Raw genomic sequence first — 26,960 nt, forward strand, 5'->3', positions numbered from 1 at the left:
CAGGAGCAGATGCAGGGAGGGAGACCCACTTGATTCCAGCACCTAGCACACTTCCTTTGTGCCTGCTCCTTCACTCTGAGTGCAGCTGGCCGGCATCCCACAAGCCCCTCTGGTGACCTCAGGCACACTGCCTAAACCTTTGGTGAGATGGGACCCACACCTGTGAAGCACCTGGCGTGGGAACGTTTTCAACAGCTGTCCTCTCCTCTGGTCTGTTGCCCCAGGGGCCCAGCCTCTTCTGGATCTGGGTGTCACCCTATCAGAGAGCCAGATTCCGTGGCACCTTGCCCTTTTCAGTGAGGGTACTCTTCTCCAGGTGCTAGGTTACCTGGTTGCCCTCCTGATTGCTGTGGGGCCAAACAAGGGAAAAGGAGGGAAAGTGAGCCCTTTACATCTGGAAAAGATGGGTCTGTGACATTTAACTGCCACCTGCAAGCCCAGGGGTGGGTGTGCCCATCACCACGGTAGCCTCCTTCGCCTGCTGGGGCACACAGCATCCTGGGCGCAGCATGCAGAGGTGGGTGTGGCTTCCGTCAATGCTTGGAGGCTGCCAGGCTTTGCTACCTCAGGGTGTCCACCTCGAGGTTTCCAAGGCCCATGGGTAACGTTCCTGATCAGAGCCCCAGGACCCTCTGGCCTGTCTCTTTCTCTGGCTGTAGGCTGGCCCTGGCTTGTGGGCTGCCGCGGCCTGCAAACACTCCATGGGGGCCTGGGCTTGCATGCCTGGTGGAGGGTGGGGACAAGTGGGCAGGGATGTCACTGAGAAAGCCAGGCACTCTTTTGCTCAAGATGCCCTCCCTTACACATTTTACCAGCTTGGATGTCCTTCAAGGGTGAACTCCCCAGGACAAGCAGAGAGGCCACCAAATGTGGATGAGCCCCAGCCCCACCTGGCACGGCGGGGCCTACTGAAGCCCTTTCCCGTCCCTTTCCCACTGTGCTGGTCTCAGAACTGGGGGAAGGGGAGAGTGGTGTTTCCTTAGTGCCCTGAGAGGCCAGGCAGGCAGGTGTGGGACAGCAGGAGCAGGACCCTGTTTGCCACTGGTAGGAGTTCCAGCCTGCATGGCAGTGACTGGGACCACGGTGGCTATGTCCAGAACTTGCTTGGGGAGCCCTGAAAATCAGCAGGACTGAGAAGGTGGCCCATCGGGCACAGTGTCAGGGAGGATTTCACCAGGGCCTGGGTAGGAGGCATGCTGGGAGAAGGGCCCTGCACCCGCGGGTCCTGCCGAGGTAAACGAGGCTGCTGGGGTGGTGGGAAGTGGAGCTGAGAAGGGGTGGGGCCAGTGGGCAGCGGGCCTGGCTTGAGTGGGGGGTGAGGGATTGGAGAGAAAGGCAGTTCCTGATGGTCCCCTCCCCAGGGGCTGGCTTTCCTCTGGTCCTTCCCTCCCAATGACCACGTCTTCATCGAGGCCGCAGCCCTGGGCTTTGTGCCCACACCTCCGGCGCCAGGCTGCCCGGAGACCCATCAGTGGCCTTGCCTCCAACCACAGAGCCCTCCCTGCTGCCACTGTCTGGAGGGCTGGTCTGCCACCCACACAGGCTGGCTAGGATGACGAGGTCCTGCAGCCAAGTTGGAGGGCTCTGCTTCTGGCTTGTGAGCATCAGTAGCCGGAGCTGCCCCTGGAGGATGGCCCTACCCAGCAGCTGGGTACGCCGCCCGGAGAGGTGCACAGCAGGCCAAGGCCAACGCGATGGCCTCTTCTGACAACCAGAGCTACACGTCCCTGGTGGGGCAGCATGTCCCCGGTGGAGCAATCCTCAGAACCATCCTCTGTCCTGGCAGGGCTCTGGGTGGGTGGGATTTCGGAAGTGATGGGCTGGCAGGGCTTCCCCCGCTGACCGCGGTTGGCCTGGTTGCCATAGACAGTGCCAGTTGGCCTCTCCTGGAGTATTCTCGTTTGTGGGAGAGACCAGCCCCGGGCAGTGAGAAGGCCTTTGTTTTCTGTGCTGGACCACGGCTGTGTGGCAGGTGCTCATCAGCTGACCTGGCGGGTGGGACACCCAGGACCCCAGGAGGCCCTGCATGCTTCCTACTTCCCTGCACTGCAGTGTTCTGGCCAGTTTGACCTGTTTCATCAGTTGTGTCTCATGTGCTCATCTTAAATGAATTTTAATCTGTAGTTACTAGGGCTTCTGGTTCTAGGAGTCCTTTCCGGTGCATCGTGAAACTCCTGGTTTACTCTTTCACATTTTTTTTCCTGCAAATATTCTCAAGCTTCTTTTTCTGCAGTCAGAGTGTGGTTGGTTTACGAGACGTGTGGGGTTTGCTTTCTGCTGTTTCATGCTTATGGTGCTTTGTTTTGTTATGTGGTGTTCTTTCTTTTTTTATTAATATTATTTTTTTTTATGTGGTGTTCTTTCTGACGGCCCCGCTCTTCGTCCTTGAAATGATCTGTGAGACTTCTCAGAGGTGTAGCATGAGGATGAGAACTTTGGTTCGCCAGGTGCCTGGGAGCACTACTGGTGCTCGAGCCCCTCCATCCAAGTCTAGCATGAGGATCCCTGGACCCCCAGTGTGGCCCCGATGGTGCTCTTGTGGCTTCTCAGGGACTCTCCCTACTTTGCTGTCTCTGTGGCACTGGAGGTGGCTGTGGATCTAGCCCACCTTCATCCTAGGAGTTGTCTGTCAGGGTCCCAGCTCCACTTAGGGGAGGGTCTCCTACCATGTTCCCCTCTTGGGGCAGCCTTGGCCTTGTGTTCAGTCTCTCTGACCTTCACGGCCATCAAGCCCAGTTTGCCCAGGTGGGCCAGTGCCCCAGGGCAGGAATAGCCAGTGTACTCTGCTTCCTTTCCTCTCTGGGTTTCCATGTTCTCTGAGATAGTAGCCAAATCCTGCATGACCTTGTTAGTTCTTGGCTCTTTTCAAGATGTTTTCATATTTTTTCAAGCATTTTGAGTTGTTTTTACTAGAAGGATCAGTTCCAATAGCCTGCCCACCAGTATTGATGGCAGGTGATCTTGATGGCAGGTCTTGATCACCCATCAGGTGATCCTAGGCTGATGGCCCTTGTGGGCACAACCAGGGTCCCCGAGGGTGGGAACCCAGCCTGCTCCTGTCACCTCAGGGCCATTTTGTGTATTGGGCATTGCCTTTGGCTCCATTGTGTGAGGGCCAGCGGCCAGCAGCCCATGTCACAGGGCCCTTCATCTCCTGGCCCCTGCACTTCTGCTGTGGCACTGGTCTCCATGGTGATGTCACCTGCACAGCCTGAGGTTTTACTGAGGACCTGGATGGGTCCCATGAGGTGTTAGCGATGCTTGTGCCTGCAGGGACTGGGAGGAACATGGGGCTGAGTTGTGGTGCCCTCTAGGGCCTTTGGGAGTCAGTGGTGACAGTAGTGGAGTGGATCCTTCCTCCCCGACCCCCTCCCACCACTTCCCAGCCCAGCTTGACCAGTGAACGGAAATGGGTGGAGAGGCAGGGACACCACGGCATCATCCCACAGGAAGACCTACATGTGGCTCTGGGCTGTGGTCATGTCCATGGGGCCAGCCTCAGACTTCGGCCCCTCCTTGGCTCTTCTGTGACCCGTAGTCAGATCCCCTGCCACCTGTCCATCCACCCACCTATGCTTGGGTGCAGGCACAGCTTAGATGGCCAGGTCGGCCAGGTGAGAACATCCTCCTGTGAGTTCTGAAACACTGTTTTACTTCAGAGACCCAAGAACTGGGAGCACTTGCACTGGCATACAGGGGAGCTCTCACCTCTCTTCTGTTCACCTGCCTACCCCACGGCAGGGGTTCGCCTCTCTCTGGACTGCTGTGTGCGGCTGGCGGGGACTCTGGCCTGGAGCAGGGAGCTGGAACCCTTCTCGGCCCACCCCAGCTCCTCCCATGCCTGAAGGGAGGACTGTCCCCGTGTCTCTCACAGCAGGCTAGTCCCTTCCCTCTGTGGCTTCTCCAAGGCCTGGGGGCAGAGGGTCAGGAGTGGCAGAGGGATCCCTGGGTGGCGCAGCGGTTTAGCGCCTGCCTTTGGCCCAGGGCACGATCCTGGAGACCCAGGATCGAATCCCACGTCGGGCTCCCGGTGCATGGAGCCTGCTTCTCCCTCTGCCTGTGTTTCTGCCTCTCTCTCTCTCTGTGTGTGACTATCATAAATAAATAAAAAATTAAAAAAAAATATGAAAAGGAGTGGCAGAGTGTTCGTGGTTTATATTGAAACCTGGAGCGAGGATGGGCAGGGTCTGGGCATCCCATCCCACCTTACCCCAGCTGGGGCCCAAGTCATGGACCCTGTTTACAGATGTGGACCTCAAACCTTGGTCTAGTAGGTGCTGTGTATTTACTGGGCTGGGGGGCAGGGTACTGCATGGACCCTCCCCAGTCCCAGGGCACCCCAAGCTAGTGCATTTGGAGCTCAATGGCCTCCTCTAGACACACACGCATAGTCACACACATGCTTGCAGACATATGCAGAAGCACACACGCGCAAGCACCCATACATAACCGTATGCTTACGTGTGCACACAGACTTTACATACATGCACATAGACTAAGCACGCCCTCACCCGTCTTGCTCATGAGGCTCTTCCAGGGGCATCTTTTTGGCTTCCATCAATGTCTACACAGGCTCTTTCTTGTCCGTTTCCTGGCTGTGGCCACTGGCCCTGCCTCATGCACATAGGCAAGACTAGAGATCGTCAGTCACCTTCTCCAGGGTCAGTGGCCCCAGGATCTCACCTCTGTTCTCACCTCCGCTGTGGGAAAAGATCTGCTGGCCCTAGAGGCTGCCAGGCACAGGGCCTATGTGTGCAAGGGGACCTGCAGCATCCCCACTCCCCAGTACCTGGGTGCGTGTCCACATCACCAGCATGCGTGCTTTGCGCCTCATTTCCACCTGCTTACATGGAGTGTACAGGGCCCTCTGGGTTCCCCTGGCGGTGTCTGTGCCGTCATGGGTGGAAGGCATGTGCTGAGGGCCTACTGTGGACACTGCTGCAGAGCATCCTCAGGCCGGTCAGACATGACGTAGCCCTGCCTTGACAGACTGGGGACTGGAATTGGTGCCACTCCCAGGAGATGGGGTGGTTCAGTCTGGGTGGTAGGCATGCAGCAGACCACAGAGCCACCCATGTGTGGTGTGGGAGGGTACCCACCTCCTGCCCTGGCTGTGCCTGTGGTTCTTGTTCTTGCTCCTGTGGCCACCCTCCAGTGGCAGGCCCAGGGCCAGTGAGCATTGCAGGCATTGGGGGACAGTCTGGCCCGCGCTCATGTGTGTGAGCGCTTAGGGAGATGGTTGTATGGTGCCGGTGAACGCCATGGTATCTGGCATATGGTTCTTGCCATGTCCAGTGAGGGTCAGGGGCATCCCAGAGGCGGTCTTGTTCCGGGCCGGGGAGCATTGCAGGTTTGGGGAGGCAGTTTTGTATTGTCTGCCATTTATTCAATGCGTTTTTTTTCCTTTGCCCACAGACTGGTGACTCCGTGTGAATAAAGCTGCCCTCAGGGATCCATGTGCATCATCTTCTTTAAGTTCGATCCTCGTCCCGTTTCCAAAAATGCATACAGGTAACCCCCTTGCTTTGTGTCTGCTGTCCTCCGCTTGGCCTTGGATGCCCCACAGTCCTTATAGCGCCCAGGTGGGGACAAGCTATACAGGTTGGGCCTGCCCTGTCCAACAGCAGTCGCTCGGTGTGGGGTGTGCCGGGGAATACCACTCCGTGGCAGGAACGCTGAACTAACATACATAGGTGCGGAGACTTAGCTGCTGAAGGTCGCTGTGCAGGCAGGACAGAGAAGCAACGTGGGGGCCAGCAGAGGAGGTGGGAAACTGAGGCCCGGGGGGCGGGGTCGTGATCCAGTGCACCCCCCTCCCCACAACTCTGGGCCCTGGATGTGCCCCTCTGTTCCCTGGGCACCTCAGTGGGAATCCATCTGCGTTTTTCCACGTGTGAGGCTGAGAGGTAACTCACAACCAAAAATGACATTTGAAACTCATCACTAGTGCAATTGCCTGGAAAGTTTTCATCATTTTAAAATCTATACCAGCAATGATTTGAACCATTTGAACCTTTTTGACTAGCTTCTTAGATTTGAGTCGCCCTGCAAAATTGCACAGACACCATGCTGCCTAATTTTGTGCTGAATGAAACTCATCCTAGGCCAGGGGTCAGGGAATGAAGAGTGCTCAGTGTTCCCTTTGTGCGGTGGAGTGGACAGCAGGGCCAGGCCAGGGGCCTGGAGCTGAACCTGAACAGCCCCCAGCAGAATCAGCTGTTTGAGTGAGCGTGCAGCCAGTGGGCAGGATCCAGGTGTACTGACTTGGGCAGGGGCAGTGTAACCTGCAGAATTATTAACTATGAGAGGATTTGAATGCCTTGGGCAGAGCCCCATCCTCCATCCTTAGGCTGAGATCTAGACGTTGCCGGAGAGGCTCAGCGGTGGCACCCTGGATGGCAAAGAAATCACCGGGAGGCCATGGCAGCAGAACTTTCTAGGAGTCTGGCCTCTGCTGTGCAGGCAGCTGTCACAGGAGCCTGTTGGGGGAAGCTGCTGGCCACTGGGCTCATGGGGGAAGCCCTGTGTGTATCTGGGCTGAGTCTGGGGGAGCCACACATGTTGCAGGAGTGTCCTGAGGAAGCACCCTGCAGCCAGGAAAAGAAGCCTCTCCCCCTGCGGTGTCTCTCCAGTGCCCTCTACTGACCAAACTTAATACGGCACTAGCCCCAAAGTTCAGCTCCTTTACCAGGAGGAGGCAAAAAAGGGCAGATTTGGGACTGAGCCATAATAGTTGAATTCCTGACAAGGTCTGCCCCTTTGGCTCGTGAGGTTTCATGTGCACCCTTCTACGCTCATGTGAACTCTCACACACCAACAAAATGACTGTGGTTCTACCTGATGAGTGAAGAATTCCTCACACGGGGACACGCAGTGTGACGGTCACTGCGTCTGTTGCTGGCTGTGTTTACTAGCAGATTCAGCCACAGTCTCCCTGGATATGCTGTTTCCCGAGGCTACCTCCAGTCTCCTGCCAGTAGGATAAACATGAGAAGAAGGAGGGAGGAGGTCTTTCTTGCTTTCATGCAGGACCTGTGTCCCTGCCAAGATGTCTTCCCATAATGATTCCTTGTGGGTTGTGATTTGTGATGGCCTTAGTGTTTCTTTCCAGTGTATTCCAAAGCCCTAAGCCAAAAATGAAATATGCTGCCTCTGGTGACTGACCCAATATACTCGTTTACCTTATTGGGTGGGAGGGCCGGAGGGGCTTCCAGGGGCTGCTCCTGTTCTAGCTGTGGAGCTCTCTGGCCCGTGAGAACAGGTGGCTGCAGGCCCTTAGTGTCTGTGCTCCTGTGTATGTGTGATATGAGAAGAGTGTGGGAGGAACAGAGGGGTCACCTCGGCAGGAACACTGCAGCTGGGCCTTTCAGAGATCTGAGATGAGCTCCCGGTACCTGGAGTGGATTGGGGAGCAGGCCAGGCTCCAGGGCCAGCAGTGTGGAGGGGAGGAGGCCCTGGCTACACAGTGCTGCCAGGGGCCATCTGGGCCTGCAGGACCTGCCCTGGCGTCCCCTCACTTGGGCTCCCTCCTGCTTTAGCCAACCCCTGGCCTGGCCTGCAATGCACCAGCTTCTGCCCCCCACCTCGGCATCCACTGCTGTGTCTTCGTCCTCCCTCCCCCCATAACTAGCAGGAATAGGAGTGTGTACCATCCTCACCATTTACAAGTGTCCAGTTCAGTGGCATCAAGTACATTCACATCGTTGTGCAACCATCCCCACCATCCATGTCCAGAGCTCTTCATTGTCCCCGACTGACACCTGTCTCCACCAAACACTAAGTTCCCGTTCCCCTCCCCCCAGCCCCTGGCCACCACCAGTCTGCTCTCTGTCTCTATGACCTTGACTACTCTGGGGACCTCATATAAGTGGAATCGTAGTATTTTTGTGTGACTGACTTATTTCACTTAGCATCGTGTCCTCGAGATCGTGGTGTGGCATGTGTCAGCATCTCCTTCCTTCTTAAGGCTGAGTAACATCCCATTGTAGGCACAATGACCACATTTTTATCTGTTCATCTCTTGATGGACACTTGGACTATTTCCACTTCTTGGCTCCTGTGAGTCATGCTGCCGTGAAGATTAGCGTACAAGTGTCTGAGTCCTGCTTTCCATGCTCTTGGGTGTATACTGGGAAGGGGAATTGCTGGATCATATGGCAATTCTATGTTTTTTTTGGAGGAACTGCCACATGATTCCATTGAGTGTCTTTTGGTGGCCGTGCCATAGACTTCCCGAGCCATGTCACCCCATGTCTCCTTTTGGTGACAGAGAATGTCTTCACAGTGTGTCATCATTGTGCACTGTCCAGACCAAGTTCTCTCCCACCAAGCTGGACAAGCCAGGTATCCTGAGCCACCATCCACCTGGACTCTGCTGCCCACAAAGCTGGTCTACGTGGCTAGGACACATCAGAGACCTCGTGCTCCATGGGCTGTCTTGCGCACCCTCAATATCATTTGACTCTTGGGGTAACGGGAAACACCTGTTTTTGTTTGTGGGTTAAACTCATCCCTATAGCATTGTTGCTCCAGGGTCAGATGGTTGCAAAGGGGACTTTATAACTGGAATGGTGGCTGTCATTGCCATATGAAGTTGTCCTTTAAACAACATGGATTTGAACTATAAGGTCTACTTATATGCAGAGTTTTTAAAGTATGGGACTGTGGGATCCCTGGGTGGTGCAGCGATTCGGCGCCTGCCTTTGGCCCAGGGCGCGATCCTGGAGACCTGGGATTGAATCCCACGTCAGGCTCCCGGTGCATGGAGCCTGCTTCTCCCTCTGCCTGTGTCTCTGCCTCTCTCTCTCTCTCTCTCTGAGACTATCATAAATAAATAAATAAATAAATAAATAAATAAATAAATAAATAAAGTATGGGACTGTAACTGTATTTTCTCTTCCTTATGATTTTTTTTTAAGATTTTTAATTTTTCGGGATCCCTGGGTGGCGCAGCGGTTTGGCGCCTGCCTTTGGCCCAGGGCGCGATCCTGGAGACCCAGGATCGAGTCCCACGTCGGGCTTCCGGTGCATGGAGCCTGCTTCTCCCTCTGCCTGTGTCTCTGCCTCTCTCTCTCTCTCACTGTGTGCCTATCATAAATAAATAAAAAATTAAAAAAAAAAAAAGATTTTTAATTTTTCCTAAGTAACCTCTACATCCAACGTGGGGCTCAAACTTACAACCTAATCAAGAGTCATGTATTCCACCGAACTAAGCCAGCCAGGTGCCCCTCCTTATGATTTTCTTATTAATGTTTTATTTTTCCCTAGTTTGCTTTTTGGTAAAAATATGATATGCAGTATAATATATAATATACATGTGAATTTGCTGTTTACGTTATTGGTAAGATTTGTGGTGAACAGGTCGATAGTAGTTAAGTTTTGGTGGAGTCAAAAGTTATATGTGGATTTTTGGGGCTCCTGGGTGGCTCAGTCGGGTAAGTGTCTGCCTTCAGCTCAGGTCACGATCCTGGGGTCCTGGGATTGAGCCCCACTTCTGGCTTCCTGCTCAGTGGGGATCCTGCTTCTCCCTCTCCCTCTGCTGCTCCCTCTGTGTGTGCATGTGCGTGATCTCTCTTTCTCTCTCTGTTTCTCAAATAAATAGATAAAACCTTAAAAAAAAGTTATACATGGACTTTTGACTGTGCGGGGAGGGGGTTGCTACCCCTCACCCCTGTGTTCAAGGGTCAACTATATATGTAAATAATAACTTAAACATTTTCTCTCTGCCCTACAGAAAAAACTGGGACATCCTCACTTTTGATGCTGTGGGCAGTGTCACCCACGGCTCTGCCATTGCCAGATGCTGATCTCATGGGAATGTGATTTCTGGTTTCCCAGGACTCAGTTCCTGAAAGATGAGCCTGTCCTTGTCATACCCTGCCTGGGATTGGCCCGGCGATGGTGGCACTTGGTCTGTGCCTGCCACTATGCTGGCCTGCTGGTGAAAGGCATGGCTCCTGAAGCATCTCTCCTTCTCTTGGGCCTCATGCAAGCATCGTATCATCTGCTTCCCCACTAGAGAAAGCAGAGCATGCATCTGTGCTGCCAGATTTAGCAGTCACAGTGTGTTGCTGAGTGGCACGTACTGGGTGCAGGCAGGGAGGGGAGCCTGCTCGGCAACTGCCCAGGGAGTGAATGTGAGCATGGCCACTTCTGTGGAGCATCTCTAGGCCTGACACTGGGCTGGGCCCTGGTGTCATGGATCCCATGGTCTACACCTCTCATCCACCACATCACTGTCACCCTGCCCCTCGATGTTGGGGATACCCATCCCTCCAGATGTGCCAGCCATCTCCATGTCACATCCCATGCTGGCTGCCTGTAGGCACTGGCTGGGCATGAACCCCCAAATGCCTTTGAGCCTCCTCATCTGTCTTGGTGTTGAGCTGGTCCTGGTAAGATGGGCTCCTTGGGTGTTCCTCTCTCCTGGGGTCACCTTTGGCATGGTGCATTATGGCCCCTGCCCAGATGTGGGATTCCCCTGGGTGGTCCCAGCTGCTGTTTCCCATGCCCGTTGTTACCTGGCATTTGGAATTTTTGATGACAGTTACCCAGTGTGAGTACTGTCTGGGTGCCTGTTGGTTCTGCTCATTTTGAATTTTAGTACCGATCTCTGCAGCACTGCAGCAAGGAGCATAGCAGATAAGAAATTACTTTAGCAGCCTGTGATATGCTGGCTTAGAGCTTTTCTGTGCTGGACTGCAGCTTTGCCTCGGGGTCCCAATGACCTTGCCCTGTGGAGGCAGCGGCGTTCCTATGGGATTCAAGTTATTTCCCTGATTATAAAGGGCTACGTGCTCTGGAAAAAAGTCATCCCCTACAAGATGTACAAAGTAAAATGTGAGCTCCCATAACCCCTGTGGTAGGCCTATGGTTCCCAAGGTTCCTACCCCCACTGTACACACCTGTGTTATTCATTCCCCTGGTTGTGTGTGGGACCGTGGAGCTAAACACAAAGGGATTTTGCCAATGTGAAAAAGTCCCTAATTAGTTGACTTGGAGTTAATCAGATGGGAGTTGTCCTTGGTGGGTCTGACCTAATCAGGTGAACCCTTAGGTGGGACCAGGCCCCTCCTGAAGAGGTAAGCTGCTATGCTTGAAGGGGGCCCATGGCCAGGAACTGGGGTTGGTCTCCAGGAGTTGGGAGTGACTTCAGCCTAGGATGGGCATTCTGCAGCAACCTCAGGAACGTGAGGAAGACGCCAAGTCTCAGGGAGACCCTGCTAGTCGGCACCTCAAGTATTATCTCAGGAGCCGCTGAGCAGAGCACCCAGCACAGCAGGCCTGTGCTCCTGACCACAGACTGAGATGAGGAGTAGGTGTTGCTTTAAGCCGCTGTATATTCTATGTTTGTGGCAATTTGTGAGGCCCCATAGAAAATCAGTACACTTCCCATTGGGTAATACTGTCATGGCTGTCATATAACCACTGTGGCCAAGCCATTTATCAAAATGTCTCTTTAGACTCATGAGCCAATTACCCTTGTTGGCTCCAGTCTGGAGGGGCTGCTGAGTGAGTTGTCATATCCTTCTGGTGGTTTTCATGGAACTCATCACTGCTGGTGACATCACTGGGGCATGGGTCTGTGCACCTGCTACCTGGCACTAAGATCTCCCCAGATGGTGTAGAGACCCTCCCCTCATGCAGGTGGTGCACAGGCCAACCCCAAATGATGCACTGACTCACCCCCTAGATGGTGTGCAGACTCAACCTCCCAGGTGGTGGGCAGACTCAGTCATCCCTGATGGTGTGCAGACTCATTTCCCCAGGTGGTGCTTAGACTCAACCCCCCGGGTAGTATGCAGACTCACTCCAGGTGGTGCTCAGGCTCATCCCCCAGAGGGTGCTCAGACTCACTCTCCCATGTGGTGCTTAAACTCATACCCCCAAGTGGGGCACAGACTCTTCCCATCCAGCTGGTGCTCAGACTCATCCCTCAGGTGACGCACAGACCCATCCATACCTCCAGACTGCACACACCCACCCCCAGATGATGCACAGACTCACCCATGGTTGAGGTGAGGAATGCCCACCCATGGATGATATATAATTAGTTAGTGGTTTCAGTTATTAGAACAAAACAAAGCCATGGGTGACTTGCTGTCCTCATATCCCCTGACTGCTAGGCATGTGCCCTGCCCCTGGGCGCTGTGGCACAGATGGACTTTTACTGGTGTTGTGCTCAGAGGTGGTGAGTGAGGGAATACTTTCTCTTACTTGGAGCCTTGATGTGGGTACTTATCATGCCCACGTGTTTCCCAATTAGGTATTTAATGAAATCCCCAGCAAACCACTAGCAATTCAGCTAAATAGTGATTCTTGTTGCAAAAATAACCTGGCAGTTAATATTCATGGTTACCAACAAACGCATGTCACTGCTCCTTATTTTAAAAATAGTAGGAGTTGAAAATCTTAAGAGAGAAAGGTTCTGCTCAGTCAGCTTTTTTTTTCCTCCCTAATTTTTCCTTTTCTGGAGACTTACATAAGAATCAGAACCAGAAGCCAATAGCACTAAGCTCAGTTTGGGTCTTGCCTCCCCGCATCCCTGGCCCCCTCTAAGCACAAGTGGCAGGACGAGTGAGTTGGGGAGCATTGCTGGGTGTCTCCTGACCGCCCACAGGGGTTGTGGGGCACCCGGCCCACACAAGCAGCCTATGGAGCAGTGCCAGCCGGGTTGGCTCCAGATCGAGTCGCAGAAGGAAGGGATAAAGCAGATGTGTCTGAAAATGGGGTCAGAGTCCTGCTGGCTTCTCCCTCAGGCTGCCTGTCTCAGCCTGGGGCTGTGGTCTGGCAGTTAGAGCTGCAGAGGATTGTCCTGCGAATGGCTGGGGTTCACATCAGGGACAGTGACCTTCTCCCTGCATGCCTGTCCCCAAGACCTGGAGCAGCCTGGAGAGCTGCCACAGGCTGAACAGGTGTCCCGAAGGTGGTGAGACTCCTAGGGCAGATCCAGAGGGTGTGACTAGCCACCCACAGTCGTTGGTCACATTGGTGCCTGTGGCTGGGGCTGCATGGGGAGGTGCAGAGTTGGGGGTGGGTGGTGTCACACGCTGTGTGCACCAGGGTAAAAGCACTTCTGTGGTGCTGGTACCAGTTTCACTTTTAATTTTATGAACTTTTTTGTTAACCCACATTTTACCATAAGTAAATGTTCATAAAAATCTTCTTTTGTACAACAACAAAAAATATTTATTTATTGAGAGAGAGAGAGTGTGTGCGCCTAAGCAGAGGAGAGGCTCAGAGGGAGAGGGGGACTCCTCGCTGAGCAGAGAGCCCAAGTGGGGCTCAGTCCCAGGACCCTGATATCTTTTTTTTTAAATTCTTTTGTTTTTTTTTTAATATTTTATTTTTTTTAATTTTTATTTATTTATGATAGTCACACAGAGAGAGAGAGAGAGGCAGAGACACAGGCAGAGGGAGAAGCAGGCTCCATGCACCGGGAGCCCGACGTGGGATTCGATCCTGGGTCTCCAGGATCGCGCCCTGGGCCAAAGGCAGGCGCTAAACCGCAGCGCCACCCAGGTGCTCCTACATGTACATAAAAGTCTAAGAGTCAAGAGAAAAGTTATTTTTGAAGACTTTAGGATGTGACCACCGACTGGACTAACTTGGTTTCAGATCCAGCGTGAGCATAGGTGGCTAAGCCACAGCCCCTGGCCCCGCGGCCTCTGTACACCTGCCGCTGGTGCTCGGAGGGTTCTTTGGTTGTACTTCTTAGACCTACACATCTCATGGACGTAGCAGTCCCACTCAGTCACTGTGTCCTCACTGAAAATGGCAAAGCTGACTAGAAACTTTGTTTTCCTATGTTAAAACTAGAGCAGGGATGCCTGGGTGGCTCGGCGGTTGAGTGTCTGCCTTTGGCTCAGGGCGTGATCCTGGAGACCCGGGATCGAGTCCCACATAGGGCTTCCTGCATGGAGCCTACTTCTCCCTCTGTGTTTCTGCCTCTCTCTGTGTGTCTCATGAATAAATAAATAAAATCTTAATTAAAAAAAAATAGAGCTCTTTTGAAAACGTTGACATCTTTTTTATTTGCTAGCAAAAAACTTGTTGGTTTCATGATGCAAACAAAACTAGAGAGCCACAGAAATTCTTACCCACTTCCCCAAACACCCCAAAATGCAGGACGGCAGCCTCCAGCGATCCTGTGCTCTGCTGCTGCTCCAGGTGGCCCCAGGGCCCTTCTGGTGGGCATGCTCACCAGGGGTAACTTCAGGGGAAGGGACAGACAGGCACAAGGGGCACTTCTCTGCACTGGGGCACCTGGGGACATGCCTGATGCCAGCTGCTCAAGGCTGTCACCTATGCAGGTCCTGCTGCCCTTTCTGGGTGACGAGTGGTGTGTGTAGGGTGGGATGGGCTACGCGTCTTTGCCCAGCATCTGCCTCTTTATTTGGCAGAGTCCGGGGGCAGTCTTGGCTGAAGGCTCCTTGAGAAACCTGCTTGTCTGGAGCCATCACTGACCTTTGTCTCCTGAGGGTTCCTGTCCTCTCTAGGACTCTCTTGTGTTGCTATGGAGGCAAATTTTCTTTGTTAATAGCAGAAAAAAATAGGGCTTTTCTGTTTTTCCCCCGAGACCTTTAATCATGCTTTGTCTTTCAGGCTCATCCTGGCAGCCAACAGGGACGAATTTTACCACAGACCATCCAAGTTAGCTGACTTCTGGGGGAACAACAATGAGGTCCTTAGTGGTGAGTCTTCCCGCATAGGGCCGGGGGTGTGGCCACGACACAGCAGGACGCAGGAGCCCCTGAGTGTTCTTACCTGTTACTGGTGCTGCTTCCCATTGTAAGTGCAGGATGAATAAGTGGACGCTGACTGGACTCGTGGGGGAAGCTCCCAGGTTTGGGTCTGAGGCCAGCACTGGGGTGACCAGCGCTGAAGTCCAGCACCATTCACGTGGTGTGTTGTAGATTCCCGGGGAAATAGCTGGAAGGATCAGTTGGTTTTATTTGGATCCACCTTTCTGCTGTGGGCATACGGTTGGGTTTGTATGAGGTGCAGGTTCACACTCGATCACTCTAAAGCATCATAGCTGGTGTGTGCATACTTACACCTAGACACATTTCTGTTTACACGCCGGCACCTGTCAGGGGTGGGCTGAATTTGGGGAGCACAGGCTTGGTTGGAGCACGTTCAGATGGGAACTGCATGAGGAGTTCCCACAGAGACAGGAACGGAGGTGACAGCTGTGTCCTATGCCAGCTTGGCTGGCGGCCTCTCTGAAACTGTTGGACAAAGAGCAGTTTCTGCCCAAAGGGCAGGGAGGGATCTCCTGGAGGGCATGTGGACTGGTGTTGGCCAGGCTGGGTTCCCTCTGACTGTGAGCCAGGTGTCAGGGAAGCACAAGGGAGCCAGGCAGAGCTGATAGGGATGCTCAGATGCCCAGCAGGCTGAGTGGGCGGCCTCAGGGGTCTGGAGACACTAGGTGTGCCCTGCTTTGCCTGCAGTATCTAGAAGCTTGACTGTGGAACTTCCACGGAAGGCCTCCTTTATAGACTGGTTGGGTGGTGGTATGTGGAAATCACTGTCCAGGCTGGATTGTCCTGGTGCCATGTGGGGGGAGGACAGCAGTAGGGAGACTGAGGCAGGGCAGTGTCACAGGCAGGAGATCTGGCAGGTGGTGGGGAAAGCTGTTGTGAGGCTGTGCACTCAGCAAGAAGAGGCTGGGTCTCTGGGCTACGTCTTGGTCTCCTCAGAAGCTGCACAGGAGACCTTGGACATGTCTAGATGTGTGAACAAAAGTATGGGGCAGGGCTAGTGAGGATACCCCTATTGTGTAAGCTCCAGGCATCTCTGTACAGTAACCCCAGGGCCCATGCATGTGGGATCCTTGGCTGGGCCAGTGAGGGACAGGCCCTCAGGACTACGTGGAGGGCTGAGGGGAGCCTGTGGGCCTAGCTAAGACAATGCCAACCATCCTGAGCTAGAGTAGGATGGAAGGGGTCCTGGGGATGGGGCAGGCTGTATGTGTCACCACTACAGGGCATGAATGTGGGAGGCTGTAGTGGCAGTGAGGGAAGACTGGTCAGGGTGGGTGGGGTGAGGAGTTGAGGGCCTGATGGCCCTTCTTGAGGATTTTTGTGGATGAAGACACAGATAAAGGGTTAGCCTGCTTGGGCTCCTTGGCTATCCTGGCCACCCGGGCTCCATCTCGCTTGGTACTCAGGCTTGTACCCTGCCCCATGATCGGGACCAATCCCTGCTGAGGGGCTCCAGCCACTTGGAATCCTTCACCCTTTGTGGTGATTGGGACTTGGCCTCTGGCATGCAAGGGCTCCGGCCTAGTGGGAGGTCGCCCTGCTGCAGGGCAGCACTGGGTGGGCCCAGGAGGCCACTGTACCAGTTTAGGGCTGGAACCACTGAGAGCCACATCCTCCCACCATCTGACATCACCAAATTGTGTGCAAAATCGTAGGCCAGCAATTCTCCAAATGTGATCTGTGAGTTAGTAGCATCAGCATTTCTTGGGAACTTGTTAGAAGTTTGGGGAAATTGGGCTATTATTTTTTCAAATATTTTTTCGGTCTCTTGCTCTCTCAATCTCTTTCCCTCTCTCTGCTTCCTCACACATATATTAGTTTTCTTTTTTTTAATATTAGTTTTCTTGAGGTTTTCCCACACTTTGATGATGCTCAATTCATTTTTTAAAAGATTTCGTTTATGAGTTTTTTAAAGAAAGAGAGGAGTGTGCATGTGAGTGGGGGTGGGGGCAGAGGGAGAGAGTGAGAATTTCAAGTGGATACCCTGCTGAGCACAGAGCCTGACTCAGGGCTTGATTTCATGACCCTGAGATCGTGGCTGGAGCCAAAATCAAGAGTCAGACACTTAGCTGATGAGCCACCCAGACGCCCCTGATGATACTCCATTCATTTTTAAAAACCCTGTTTTCTCTCTGTTTCATTTTAGATCATTTCTATTATTATATCTTCACGTTAGCTAATCTTTTTTCTGCAGTGTCTAATCTGCTTTTTCCTCCATCCTATATGTTTATCTCCAACATTGTAGGTTTTAACCTCTAGAAGTTCAATTTTTTATCTTCTTTGTATGTTCTTAACTGCTTTAGCATAGAGAATATAGTTGTAATAACTGTTTGAATATCCTTGTCTGCAAAGTCTGACGTCTGCTTTAGTTCCAGTTTAGTTTTAATAGATTGAGCTTTTAGTAAGCAGGACCATGTTTTTCTGCTTCTTTGCATGCTTGGTAATTTTTGATTGGATGCTAAACATTTGTGGATTTTATCTTGTTGGGGATTGAGTATTTTTGTATATCTATAAATATTTCTGAGCTTTGCCCTGGGATAACAGCCAAGTTACTCAGAAACAGTTTGATCCTTTCAGTTCTTGCTTTTAAGATTGGTTAAGTGGCTATGAAGCTATGCCCAGTCTAAGGCCAGTGATTCCCTGCTACTCAGGCAAGATCCTTCTGTCTTCACTTGCCTGTGCTCCCTGGGTCTTGAGGTTTTACAGGCCGACTTCTGGGAACAGGTGCTGTTCCTAGCCCTGTTGTGAGCACTGTCTCCTCTAGTCTTTCTGGCTGGTTCTTTCCTGGCCTTGGGTGGTTTTCTCACACATATGCTGATCAACTGTCTGGCATTCTGTGCAGCTCTCTCCTCTCTGGTCCTCTGTCTCAGGAGCTCTGGTCGCCTCAATCTCCCCAGGCTCCCAGTCCTTCCCCTTGGCCAGGCAGTCCAGTGGACTCTGCCTGGACCTCCTCTCTCTGGAGTGTCCTGGAGGCTTTCCAGTCATGGGGTTCGCCTTGTTTGTTTCTTTTTCTTTTTTTTTAAAGATTTATTTATTTATTTATTCAGAGAGAGAGAGAGAGAGAGAGAGAGAGGCAGAGACACAGGCAGAGGGAGAAGCAGGCTTCTTGCAGGAAGCTCGACGTGGGACTCCATCCTGGGTCTCCAGGGTCACACCCTGGGTTGCAGGCGGCACTAAACCGCTGTGCCACTGGGGCTGCCCACCTTTTTTCTTATCTCAGAGATCGCTGTCCTTTGTCTTTTGATGTGCAGTGTCTTGGAACCCATTGTTTCATGTATTTTATTTTCTGTGGTTTTATATAAGAGAGTAAATCTGGTCCCTATTGATGGCCAGATGTGGAATTCTCGTTTACTCTTCAATGGTTGATTTGTAGGAGTTTTTACGCATTCTGGATAGGAGTCCCTTGTTGGATAAATGTATTGCCTACTCATTTTCTTAATACATTTTGGCAAGCAGAATATTTTCTTTTAGTGAAGTGCAGTTTACTCTTTTTTCTATGGTTTATTCTGTTTGTGTTTTTGCCTACCTTAAGGCCATAAATATATTTTCCTCTTTCTGCTTCTAGAAGCCTTTTGATTTGGAGTTTTGTCTTTGGGCCTCTGATTTATCTTACATTTTTGTACATGGTGTGAGGTAGGGGTTGAGATTCATGTCTCCCCCCTCCACCCACACACACCTCTCCAGTTCTTCTAGTCTTATTTATTAAGTATTAAGTGGATACTCGTTTGCCTATTGCATTCCTATGGCAACTTGTTTGAAAATCAGTTGAACACATATGTGTGGGTCTATTTTGGACTCCCTTGTGTCCCATTGATCTGTTCGGCTGTCTTGATGCCAACATCACACTGTCTCGACTGCAGCTTTTTTAGCAAGTTTTGAAATCAGGCAGTGTTAAGTCCTCCAGTTTTGTTCTATTTCAGAACTTCTTTGGCCATCCTGGCTCTTTCGTGTGTGCATATAAATTTTAGTGTCAGCTTGTTAATTTCTATAAAACAGAAAGCTTGCTAGGATTTGAATTTGGATTTGGATTGTGTTGACTCTTTCGGCCATTTGGAGAGAACTGTCATCTTAACAATATTGACTCTTCAGTTGAAGAACAGGGCATATCTCTCTCTCTTAATTACATCTGCTTGACTTCTTTCAGAGCTGGTCTGTGGTTTTCAGTCTTTAGGTATTATACATTTTTCTTTAAATATTTTCCTACTTTTTGTTTTGTTTGGTTTGGTTTAATGGTATTGTAAATGGTATGTGTAAGTTTTCATTTTTCTGATTTTTCCTTTATTTACTCAACAGTTCTAGTTGATTTTTAAAAATTAATTAATTTTTTTAGTAATATGTATATCCAACATAGAGCTCAAACTCAGGACCCTGAGATCAAGAGTTGCATGTTGTTCTGACTGGGCCAGCCAAGCACCCCCAGCAGATTTTTTTTTTTTTTTTTTTGATAGATTCCTTTTAGATTTTCTTCACAGGTAGTCCTGTCATCTGCAAATAGAGACAGTTTATTTCTTCCTTTCTGATCTTTACATTTTTTATCTTATTGTTGTAACTTAGTATTATAAAAATGATATTTTAATGACTTACCTGCTTTTACCCCAGTATTCAGCTAAAATGACCCTCTAATCTAGGAAGACACTTTCCTATGGCTTTAAGGGCCTCACCGATCTGGTGGTAGGGCACTAACCATGGCCTGGGCCTATGGAGTGGGATTGAGGCAAGTGGGTGGGCCTGGATGTGCTCTGGACTCCTAGGGAAGCACCCACCCTGAGGGCCTGTATGTCTTGTTAGGGGAGGGCAGCCAGTGGCCCTACACCTAATCCAGGATTGGGGGCTGGTGCTGTTGTGAGGATGGAGCTGGCGCTGTGATCCCAGCCTGGCACTGATCCAAGCATTAGGATGCATTCCACACATGCCAGGTCCCACCACAAGTTTTCAGGGGCTCCCATGGGCATCATATGTCATCCGGGCGGGGGGCAGGGTCTCTCTCCTGTGCCCTGTGGGCTTTGGGACTGCCTTGCCCTGAGTAGTTCAAGTCCCTGTTCCTTAGCCAGGGCTGCTAGGCTGAGTATGTACCTCCCTAGGACACAGGGACAGGGTGGAGGCAGGTACTACTGGTGGTGACACTATCATCTGTCACAGGGCTTGACATGGAGGAAGGTAAGGAAGGAGGCACGTGGCTGGGTATCAGCACACGGGGGAAGCTGGCCGCGCTCACCAACTACCTGCAGCCACGGCAAGACCGGGATGCCCGGGGCCGAGGTACCTTGGGGCAGTGGTGGAGGGGGCGGAGGGGGGGCAGGCTTTCCTTGGGCACATGGAGACACAGGAGGAGGAAAAAGGGGCCCTGAGGGCTGCTGGCTGGCATCACTGTGGGAGCCCCCTTTGCCTGGCTCACACAGCACGAGCCTGCATAGACAGGGGAGGGGGACTTTCTCCACATTTGTGCCCCAGGCCACAGTGTCACTTCTGGCTGTTGTCATCATCCCCCATCTGTCCGGTGTTTGCAGAGTAACACCCTCTGGGAAGACAGCTCCATGGACATGCAGGGTCCCCACTGAGGACTTTTTGCCTCCTGCTGTGCTTCCATTTAGGGTGTAATGGCAGAAAACAAATTAAAACCCAACACAGAGTTGTTGATGCAGACCTCCTTAGCTGCCAGGTCAATGAGGTATGGCTGGTGTGGTGGGTGTTTCGCCTGCACCAGCCCCATGTCAGTCTCCCCGGGAAGAGGGGCTCAGCCCTGCTGCCTTGGCCATGTGTGTCTGTCCCCTCCCCACAGGTGAACTTGTGGCCCACTTTCTGACTACAGACATGGACAGCTTGTCCTACTTGAAGAAGGTTTCTGCGGAGGGTCACCTGTACAACGGCTTTAACCTTATAGCAGCTGACCTGAGGTGGGTCTGCTGGGAGGGTGGCGGTGGCCCACCGGGCACTGCACAGGGCTGAGCTGTGGGCTTGACAGGAGGTGGGCTCCCACTCCGCCCCTCAGCTTGGGGTACTGTGGCAGCCTCTCTGGGCACATTGCCCCTGTTGGGCGTGGTGAGCTTCCTAGGGCCGACCGACTGTTGTGGAGACTCGAGGAATTGAGTTGGGGCTTCCTGTGGCAGTGTGAGGGCCGCTGGCTGCTGTGTAAGAACTGTAGCCTGACTGCGGTGGGCATCTCCAACCACAGGGCCCCCCCACCCATCCCCATGCCAGCCCTTGGCCCCTGAAAGCTCCTCCATGTGTCTGTGGCTAAGGAGTCCCGTGCTTTGGGGCCACACTGCACTTGCCCTGTTCTATGGGGTGCAGAAGTGCCCTAGGCTGGAGAAAGGAGGTCCAAGCACCACTGACTGGTATGGAGCAGCCCGGCACCCACTGGTGTCAGGTGCTGCTGAGCTCTGGGGCCTCAGGGTGCTTCCTCAGTGAGGTGTGTCTGAGCGTGTGGCGTGGCGCATCTCAGGTTCTGAACGGGCTCGGTGGACAGCTCCCAGGGCCTGTCTGTAGTTACTGAGGGGCAATGAAGCCCTGTCACCAGAGGACATGGAGGCTCTGCTGCACAGCCATTTGGGAGAAGTCTTCCCCTACCTGGAGTTGGGCAGATAGCAAAGAGCAGAGGCAGGAGGCAGGGTCCCCAAGAGGCCTGGGGCCTCAGTGGACCTGCACTGGCTGAGAGGCAGGAGTCAGGTTGCTGGAACCCAGCAGAGGGCCCAGGTCATGTGGGGATGTGGCAGTTGGGTTGTTGCCAGATGCATGTGAGGCACATGTGGGGGTGGAGGCTGAGCCCTTCACGTGTAGCACCTGGCACATCCTCACGGCCACCCCCATGTGCACCTGCCATGACTGAGCTCATACAGGCAGTTGACGTGGCTAAGACCCCTGCTGCTTGTGAGTTGGGGCTGGGGTCCCACAGTGCTGCCTCGGGCTACTGGCTGGGGTCTAGGTGCCTCTGGAGATGGTAGCCCCATCCCACCAAGAGGGCACAAAGTTGGGAAGGAGTGCTGCACTTGTGACTGTGATGCTTCTGGATACCAGCTTGCAGTATCTCTTTCTACCTGAGGAGCTGGCTGGCCACCACTGGGCTGTGGCCTGGCTTTTCCGAGTGTGTTTATCTCTGTGGCTCCCATGCCTGGACCTGACTGTGACCCTGCTGCACTGCCGTGGACCTCCACAGGGTTGCCTCTAGTCCAGGGCCTATTTCTCAGCAGGACCTGCTGAGTGCCAGCTGAGCAGTGGGCACTGCCTGTGGTCCACTTCCCACTGTGGATGCTGAGCCTTGCAGTGATGTGATTGTTGGTGTTTGGTGCAGATCAGTGGGAGTCATGTGATGCCCTGGGGGGTGACCCCAGAGCCTGTGCCCAGGACTGCTGATCAGATGCTTGTGGACAGAGGTAGGGGGCATGGCTGGGGCCGCGTCCTAGGTGCCAGTCTCTTACCTGGCCCTTCCTACAAGTGTGCAGACAGATGTGGCGACAGCAGAGTAGACACTATTGACAGTCTTGGTGCATAAGACAGATCACAGCAGGTGGGGGAGTGGTAATGCCATAGCCATGAAGGGGTAGCTAATGTGGAGAGCCCCTGGCTAGGTGTCCTCACCTCTGATGCCCCAGGGCCCACGTGCATTTCTCACAGCAGGCTTCACGGAGTGGCTGGTGGATTCAGGTATTGGTGAGAACAGCCCCACAGGGCAGGTGGGGTGTCCTGTGCCCCCTCCTGGGGGACTTGCACTTTATAGATGCGGCCTTAGAACTGCAGCAGTTTGTGAATTTGTCCTTCAGTGAAGTGAGCATGCATCCTCCTTCCCTCCTGCCCTCCCCTCGTGTACCCTTGCTGCCCCAGAGGTCAGTGGATGTTGTCACCTTCCACCAGGAGAAGTGGTCAGTACTCTGTGGTTGGCCTGTGACCAGACACCTGGCCTGAGCCTACCTCTTTCCACAAGGAGTCCCAGGCCCACTGTGCCTTGAGTGTCCACTGCATGTAGCATGCTCAGCCCCACTCCTGCTGCATGGGTAGATATATTGACGTGGAGGCTGCAGTGCCCTTGGGAGGACGTGGTGCTGGCATAGGCATTTGCTGCCCAGGGCCCTCTCCTTCACACCATGGGCACTCCTGGAGGGGAAGTTCCGTGCCTTCCTTGCTCCCTCTGTCCAGGGACCATTTTGCTGATCATTCTTTGTACATTTGATGCAGTCTGGGAGACTAGTAGCCCAGCAGGATTCAGTGCTCGCAGCCATGTCAAGTGGTTGGGTGACGAGGGCTCCATGCTCTGAGTGGACACATGCATGGGCAGGTGGCTCCTGCAGGTGAGTTTGGGCCCCTCAATGCCTGAACAGGTCTCCTGGCTTCTGGGGCCACAGGGGCTCCCTAGACACAGCCCTCAAGGACAGGTGGTGGCCAGGGCAACCAAATGGGTTATGCCCAAGGGCCAGCTGTGGAGGGCTGAGGCCTGGAGGTGGAAGGAGTCTGGTCAGCAAGCAGCCCCAGTGGTAGGTGCCTGGAGGAAGTCGGGGTCAAGAAGAAGAGAGCCTCATCACTGTTGTGGCTGGTCCCTGACCAAGCACGGCAGGAGTGGATGTCCAACCCACGAGTCTTCATGCTTTCTAGTTTTTTTCCTATAAACAAAATTTCTGAAGTCATTAGCCAGATGTCTTAAGAAATGAGCTAGGGGCTGTGGGGAGCAAGAACATGAGCAGAATGTGAAGTCATTTGGGGCCAGAGTGGACACAGCGGAGGGACTCCCTGGCAGCCCCACCCAGCCCTTTCTTTGCAGTGGTTCATCCTGGAGGCTCAGGTCCCATGGGTGGCATTCTCTGCACCTACAGGAGGGCAGCTCACAGGCCAGAAAGAGTCCTTCTCTAGTTTGCAGAGAAGGCAATTCCTCCAGCAGGAAGATTTACTATGGTATTTAGAAATGGGAACATTTTTAGCTCTGAGCATTTTGAACTATTTTCAAATGCACACTCAGCACATAAAAGTAGGCAAATGTGATCTTTGGTGCTTTGTTCAGAAGCCTCTTTTACCCTGGGGCATCCCACTGTGTCTGGAGGTGTTCCAGAGATAGCTTGTGGGCGGGGTGGGGACTGGTGGCTGCGGGTACATTGCAGTTATTAATGCAAATAGCCTGCGAGTACCTGTACCACGGGGGCATGTGGTGAGGCGGGGGGGGGGGGGGGTCTTTTAGATGCTGCCCCTCCCAGGATGTTCCCAGGCCAGTGGTCTCTGTGGTGAGCTGGGTGTCAGGAGCCAGGGGTCTCCAGGATCCTACCAGTGAGGTCCTTGAGAGGCTGGGGCCCTGACTAGCTCCTGTCCTAGTTGCAGCGAGTCATTGTCCCTGTGCTGGGGATGGGACTGTGGAGATTGCCAGGCAGTGAGAGATTTGGATGCCTCATGGCTCCCATCTGACCCTTTCTTCTGTCCACAGCACAGAGAAGGGAGATGTCATTTGCTACTATGGAAACCGGGGGGAGCCCGAGCCAGTAGTCCTGGCACCAGGTAAGCCTGCTCTGGTGGGTGGCGACAGATAGGGGTGGCTTCTATGGTGACACTTCTGTACTTTTCAGAGACTAGGTCCCTGTCACATTTCTCTCCTGGGATTATGCTCTTTGGCCATTTGTGTACCTTATGGCCCCTTAGAGGCCCATGGCCTATGCCTGGTCCACATATCAGGCTGTCCACAGCCAAGGCCACCTTCCCCTAGTGCTGAGCCCATGACTGCCTGGAGAGAACTGAGAACTGAAACTGTGTCCACAATAGGACATGGAGGCCCCTCCTACCCTCAATTCTATACCTTGGCCCAGAGGCCTTTGTGGAAGCATCTGGAAACCACTCCTGTGATGCTTTGTCTCAGATCTCAGTGCCTGAGATTCTGTGACTGGAGATGCTTGTTTTCTGCCAAAGGGAGAAAAGGAAGGGACAGAGAGAGGGAAAGTGGAAGGGAGGGAGCAAGTTCATTTCAGATACATTGTGTTGTTTCCCTGAGCTTGTTTCTCCAGTCATGTCACTTTTTAAAAATCGTGTCACTTTTAAAATAACAGCTTTCTTGAGATGTAACTCACATATCATACAACCTACTCACTTAAACTATACCATTCAGAAGATCAGAGTCTATCTGCAAAGGTGAGCAGCTCTCACTGCGACTGAATTCCGTGACATTTTCATCACTCCAAAGAGAAACCCTTGTCCCCATTAGCAGTCACCCCCCCACCTGTCCCCTCTACCCCTCAGCCCCAGGTAACCACTAACCTACTTTCTGTCTCTCTGGACGTGCTTATTCTGGACGTTTCGTATAAGCACAGTCATCCAATATGTGGCCTTTTGTGACTGGCTTCTTAGCACAATGTTTTCAAGGTCTGTCTGTGGTTGTATTATCACAAATTAGGGCTCCATTTCCATTTTATGGCTAAATGATATTCCATTGTCCAGTCCAGATAGTCTACATTTTGTTTTTCCTTTTATCTGGTTGATGGACCCACCCTTGGGTTGTTTTCAACTTTTGGCTACTGTGGAACATGCCGCTGTGAACATTTGTCAAAAAGTTTTTGGGGGGACCTGTGTTTCCCTCTCTCATGTGTATACCTAGGAGTGGAAGTGCTAGATGGTAAGGTAACCGTCTAATCCCTTTGGGGAACTGCTGAACTATTTTCCAAAGCAGTTGCACCATTAACGTTCCCACCAGCAGCATATGAGATTCCAATTTTTCCACATCCTCACTAGCAGTTATTCTTTTCTTAATATTTTTAAATTAAAAAATTCTACATCCAATGTGGGGCTCAGACTCACAATCCCAAGATCAAGAGTCTCACGCTCTGCCGATGAAGCCAGCCAGGAGCCTATCTTTATGATTATGGCAATCCTAGTGGGTATGAAGTAGTGTTTTGTGGTGATTTTGATTTGCCTTTCTCTGATGGCAAAAGAGTTGAGCATCTCTTCATGTGCTTATAGGTCATTTATATATCTTCTTTTTTTTTTAATTTTTTTTATTTATTTATGATAGTCACAGAGAGAGAGAGAGAGAGAGGCAGAGACACAGGCAGAGGGAGAAGCAGGCTCCATGCACTGGGAGCCTGATGTGGGATTCGATCCCGGGTCTCCAGGATCGCTCCCTGGGCCAAAGGCAGGCGCCAAACCGCTGCGCCACCCAGGGATCCCTATATATCTTCTTTGAAGAGATGCCTATTCAGATCCTTTGCCCATTCAGATCCTTTGCCTGTTTTTTTTTTAATATTTTTTTTCTTTATTTATTTATGATAGTCACAGAGAGAGAGAGAGAGAGACAGAGAGAGAGAGAGAGGCAGAGACACAGGCAGAGGGAGAAGCAGGCTCCATGCACCGGGAGCCCGACGTGGGATTCAATCCCGGGTCTCCAGGATCGCGCCCTGGGCCAAAGGCAGGCGCCAAACCGCTGCGTCACCCAGGGATCCCTTTTGCCTATTTTTAAATTGGTTTGTTTCTATTTTTATATTTGAGTTGTAGGGTTTTTTTTTGTTTTTTTAAGATTTTATTTTTTAGTAATTTCTGTGTCCAACCTGGGGTGGAACTTAAAACCCTGAGATCAAGAGTCTCATGCTCTTCCAACAGAGCCAGCTGGGTGCCCCAAGTTGTAGTTCTTTATATATTCTAGCTACCAGTCTTGTATCAGATTTATGATTTGCAAAAATTATCTTGCCTTCTGTTGGTTTTCTTTTCTTTTTTTAAATTTATTCATGAGAGAGACACAGAGAGAGAGGCAGAGAGAGAAGCAGTCTCCATGCAGGGAGCCTGATGAGGGACTCGATCATGTGTCTCCAGGATTATTACACCCTGGGCTGAAGGCGGCGCTAAACCGCTGAGCTACCAGGGCTGCCTTTCTGTTGGTTTTCTTTTCACTTTTTTGTTCATGTGTTTGAGGCACATTTTGAATTTTGGTGAAGTCCAGTTTATATATTTCTTTTTTGTTGTTGTTCGTGCTTTTGGTGTCATGTTTAAGAAATCACTGCCTAATCAAAAGCTGGTAGCTTTTCTCCTGTGTGTTCTTCTAAGGTTTATAGCATCAGCCTTTAAGGTTCAGAGGCTTCAGGACATTTTGAGTCAATTCTTATGTATGGTGTGAGGTAGAGATTCCACTTCAGTGTTTGCATGTGGCTGCCCAGGGGCCCAGGACCACCACTGGGTAGTCTTCCCTGCTGCTCTTACTGGATAAAACACAGTGATACCCCAGCCTGGTGGCCCAGGGGACCC

At 52.2% G+C, this 26,960-nt stretch overlaps 1 protein-coding gene across 3 annotated transcripts in view; it reads left to right on the forward strand.

The window, feature by feature from the left end:
* The window catches only part of TANGO2 (transport and golgi organization 2 homolog), a 38,653-nt gene that overhangs the window by 6,667 nt on the left and 5,026 nt on the right, over nucleotides 1–26,960 (forward strand). The window contains exons 2-6 of one of the 3 annotated variants that reach the window (XM_077874726.1): nucleotides 5,416–5,511; nucleotides 14,605–14,693; nucleotides 19,905–20,024; nucleotides 20,545–20,659; nucleotides 24,166–24,236. In XM_077874726.1, coding sequence (XP_077730852.1) covers nucleotides 5,456–5,511; nucleotides 14,605–14,693; nucleotides 19,905–20,024; nucleotides 20,545–20,659; nucleotides 24,166–24,236 — 451 coding nt within the window. In that variant the 5' untranslated portion in view covers nucleotides 5,416–5,455. Of the gene's footprint in view, nucleotides 1–5,415; nucleotides 5,512–9,795; nucleotides 9,941–14,604; nucleotides 14,694–19,904; nucleotides 20,025–20,544; nucleotides 20,660–24,165; nucleotides 24,237–26,960 lie in introns of those variants that run through there. The other 2 variants (XM_077874725.1, XM_077874727.1) reach the window with 2 other exon arrangements.

The sequence above is a fragment of the Canis aureus genome, chromosome 27 (genome assembly GCF_053574225.1).
Source record: "Canis aureus isolate CA01 chromosome 27, VMU_Caureus_v.1.0, whole genome shotgun sequence".
NCBI classification, from domain to species: domain Eukaryota; kingdom Metazoa; phylum Chordata; class Mammalia; order Carnivora; family Canidae; genus Canis; species Canis aureus.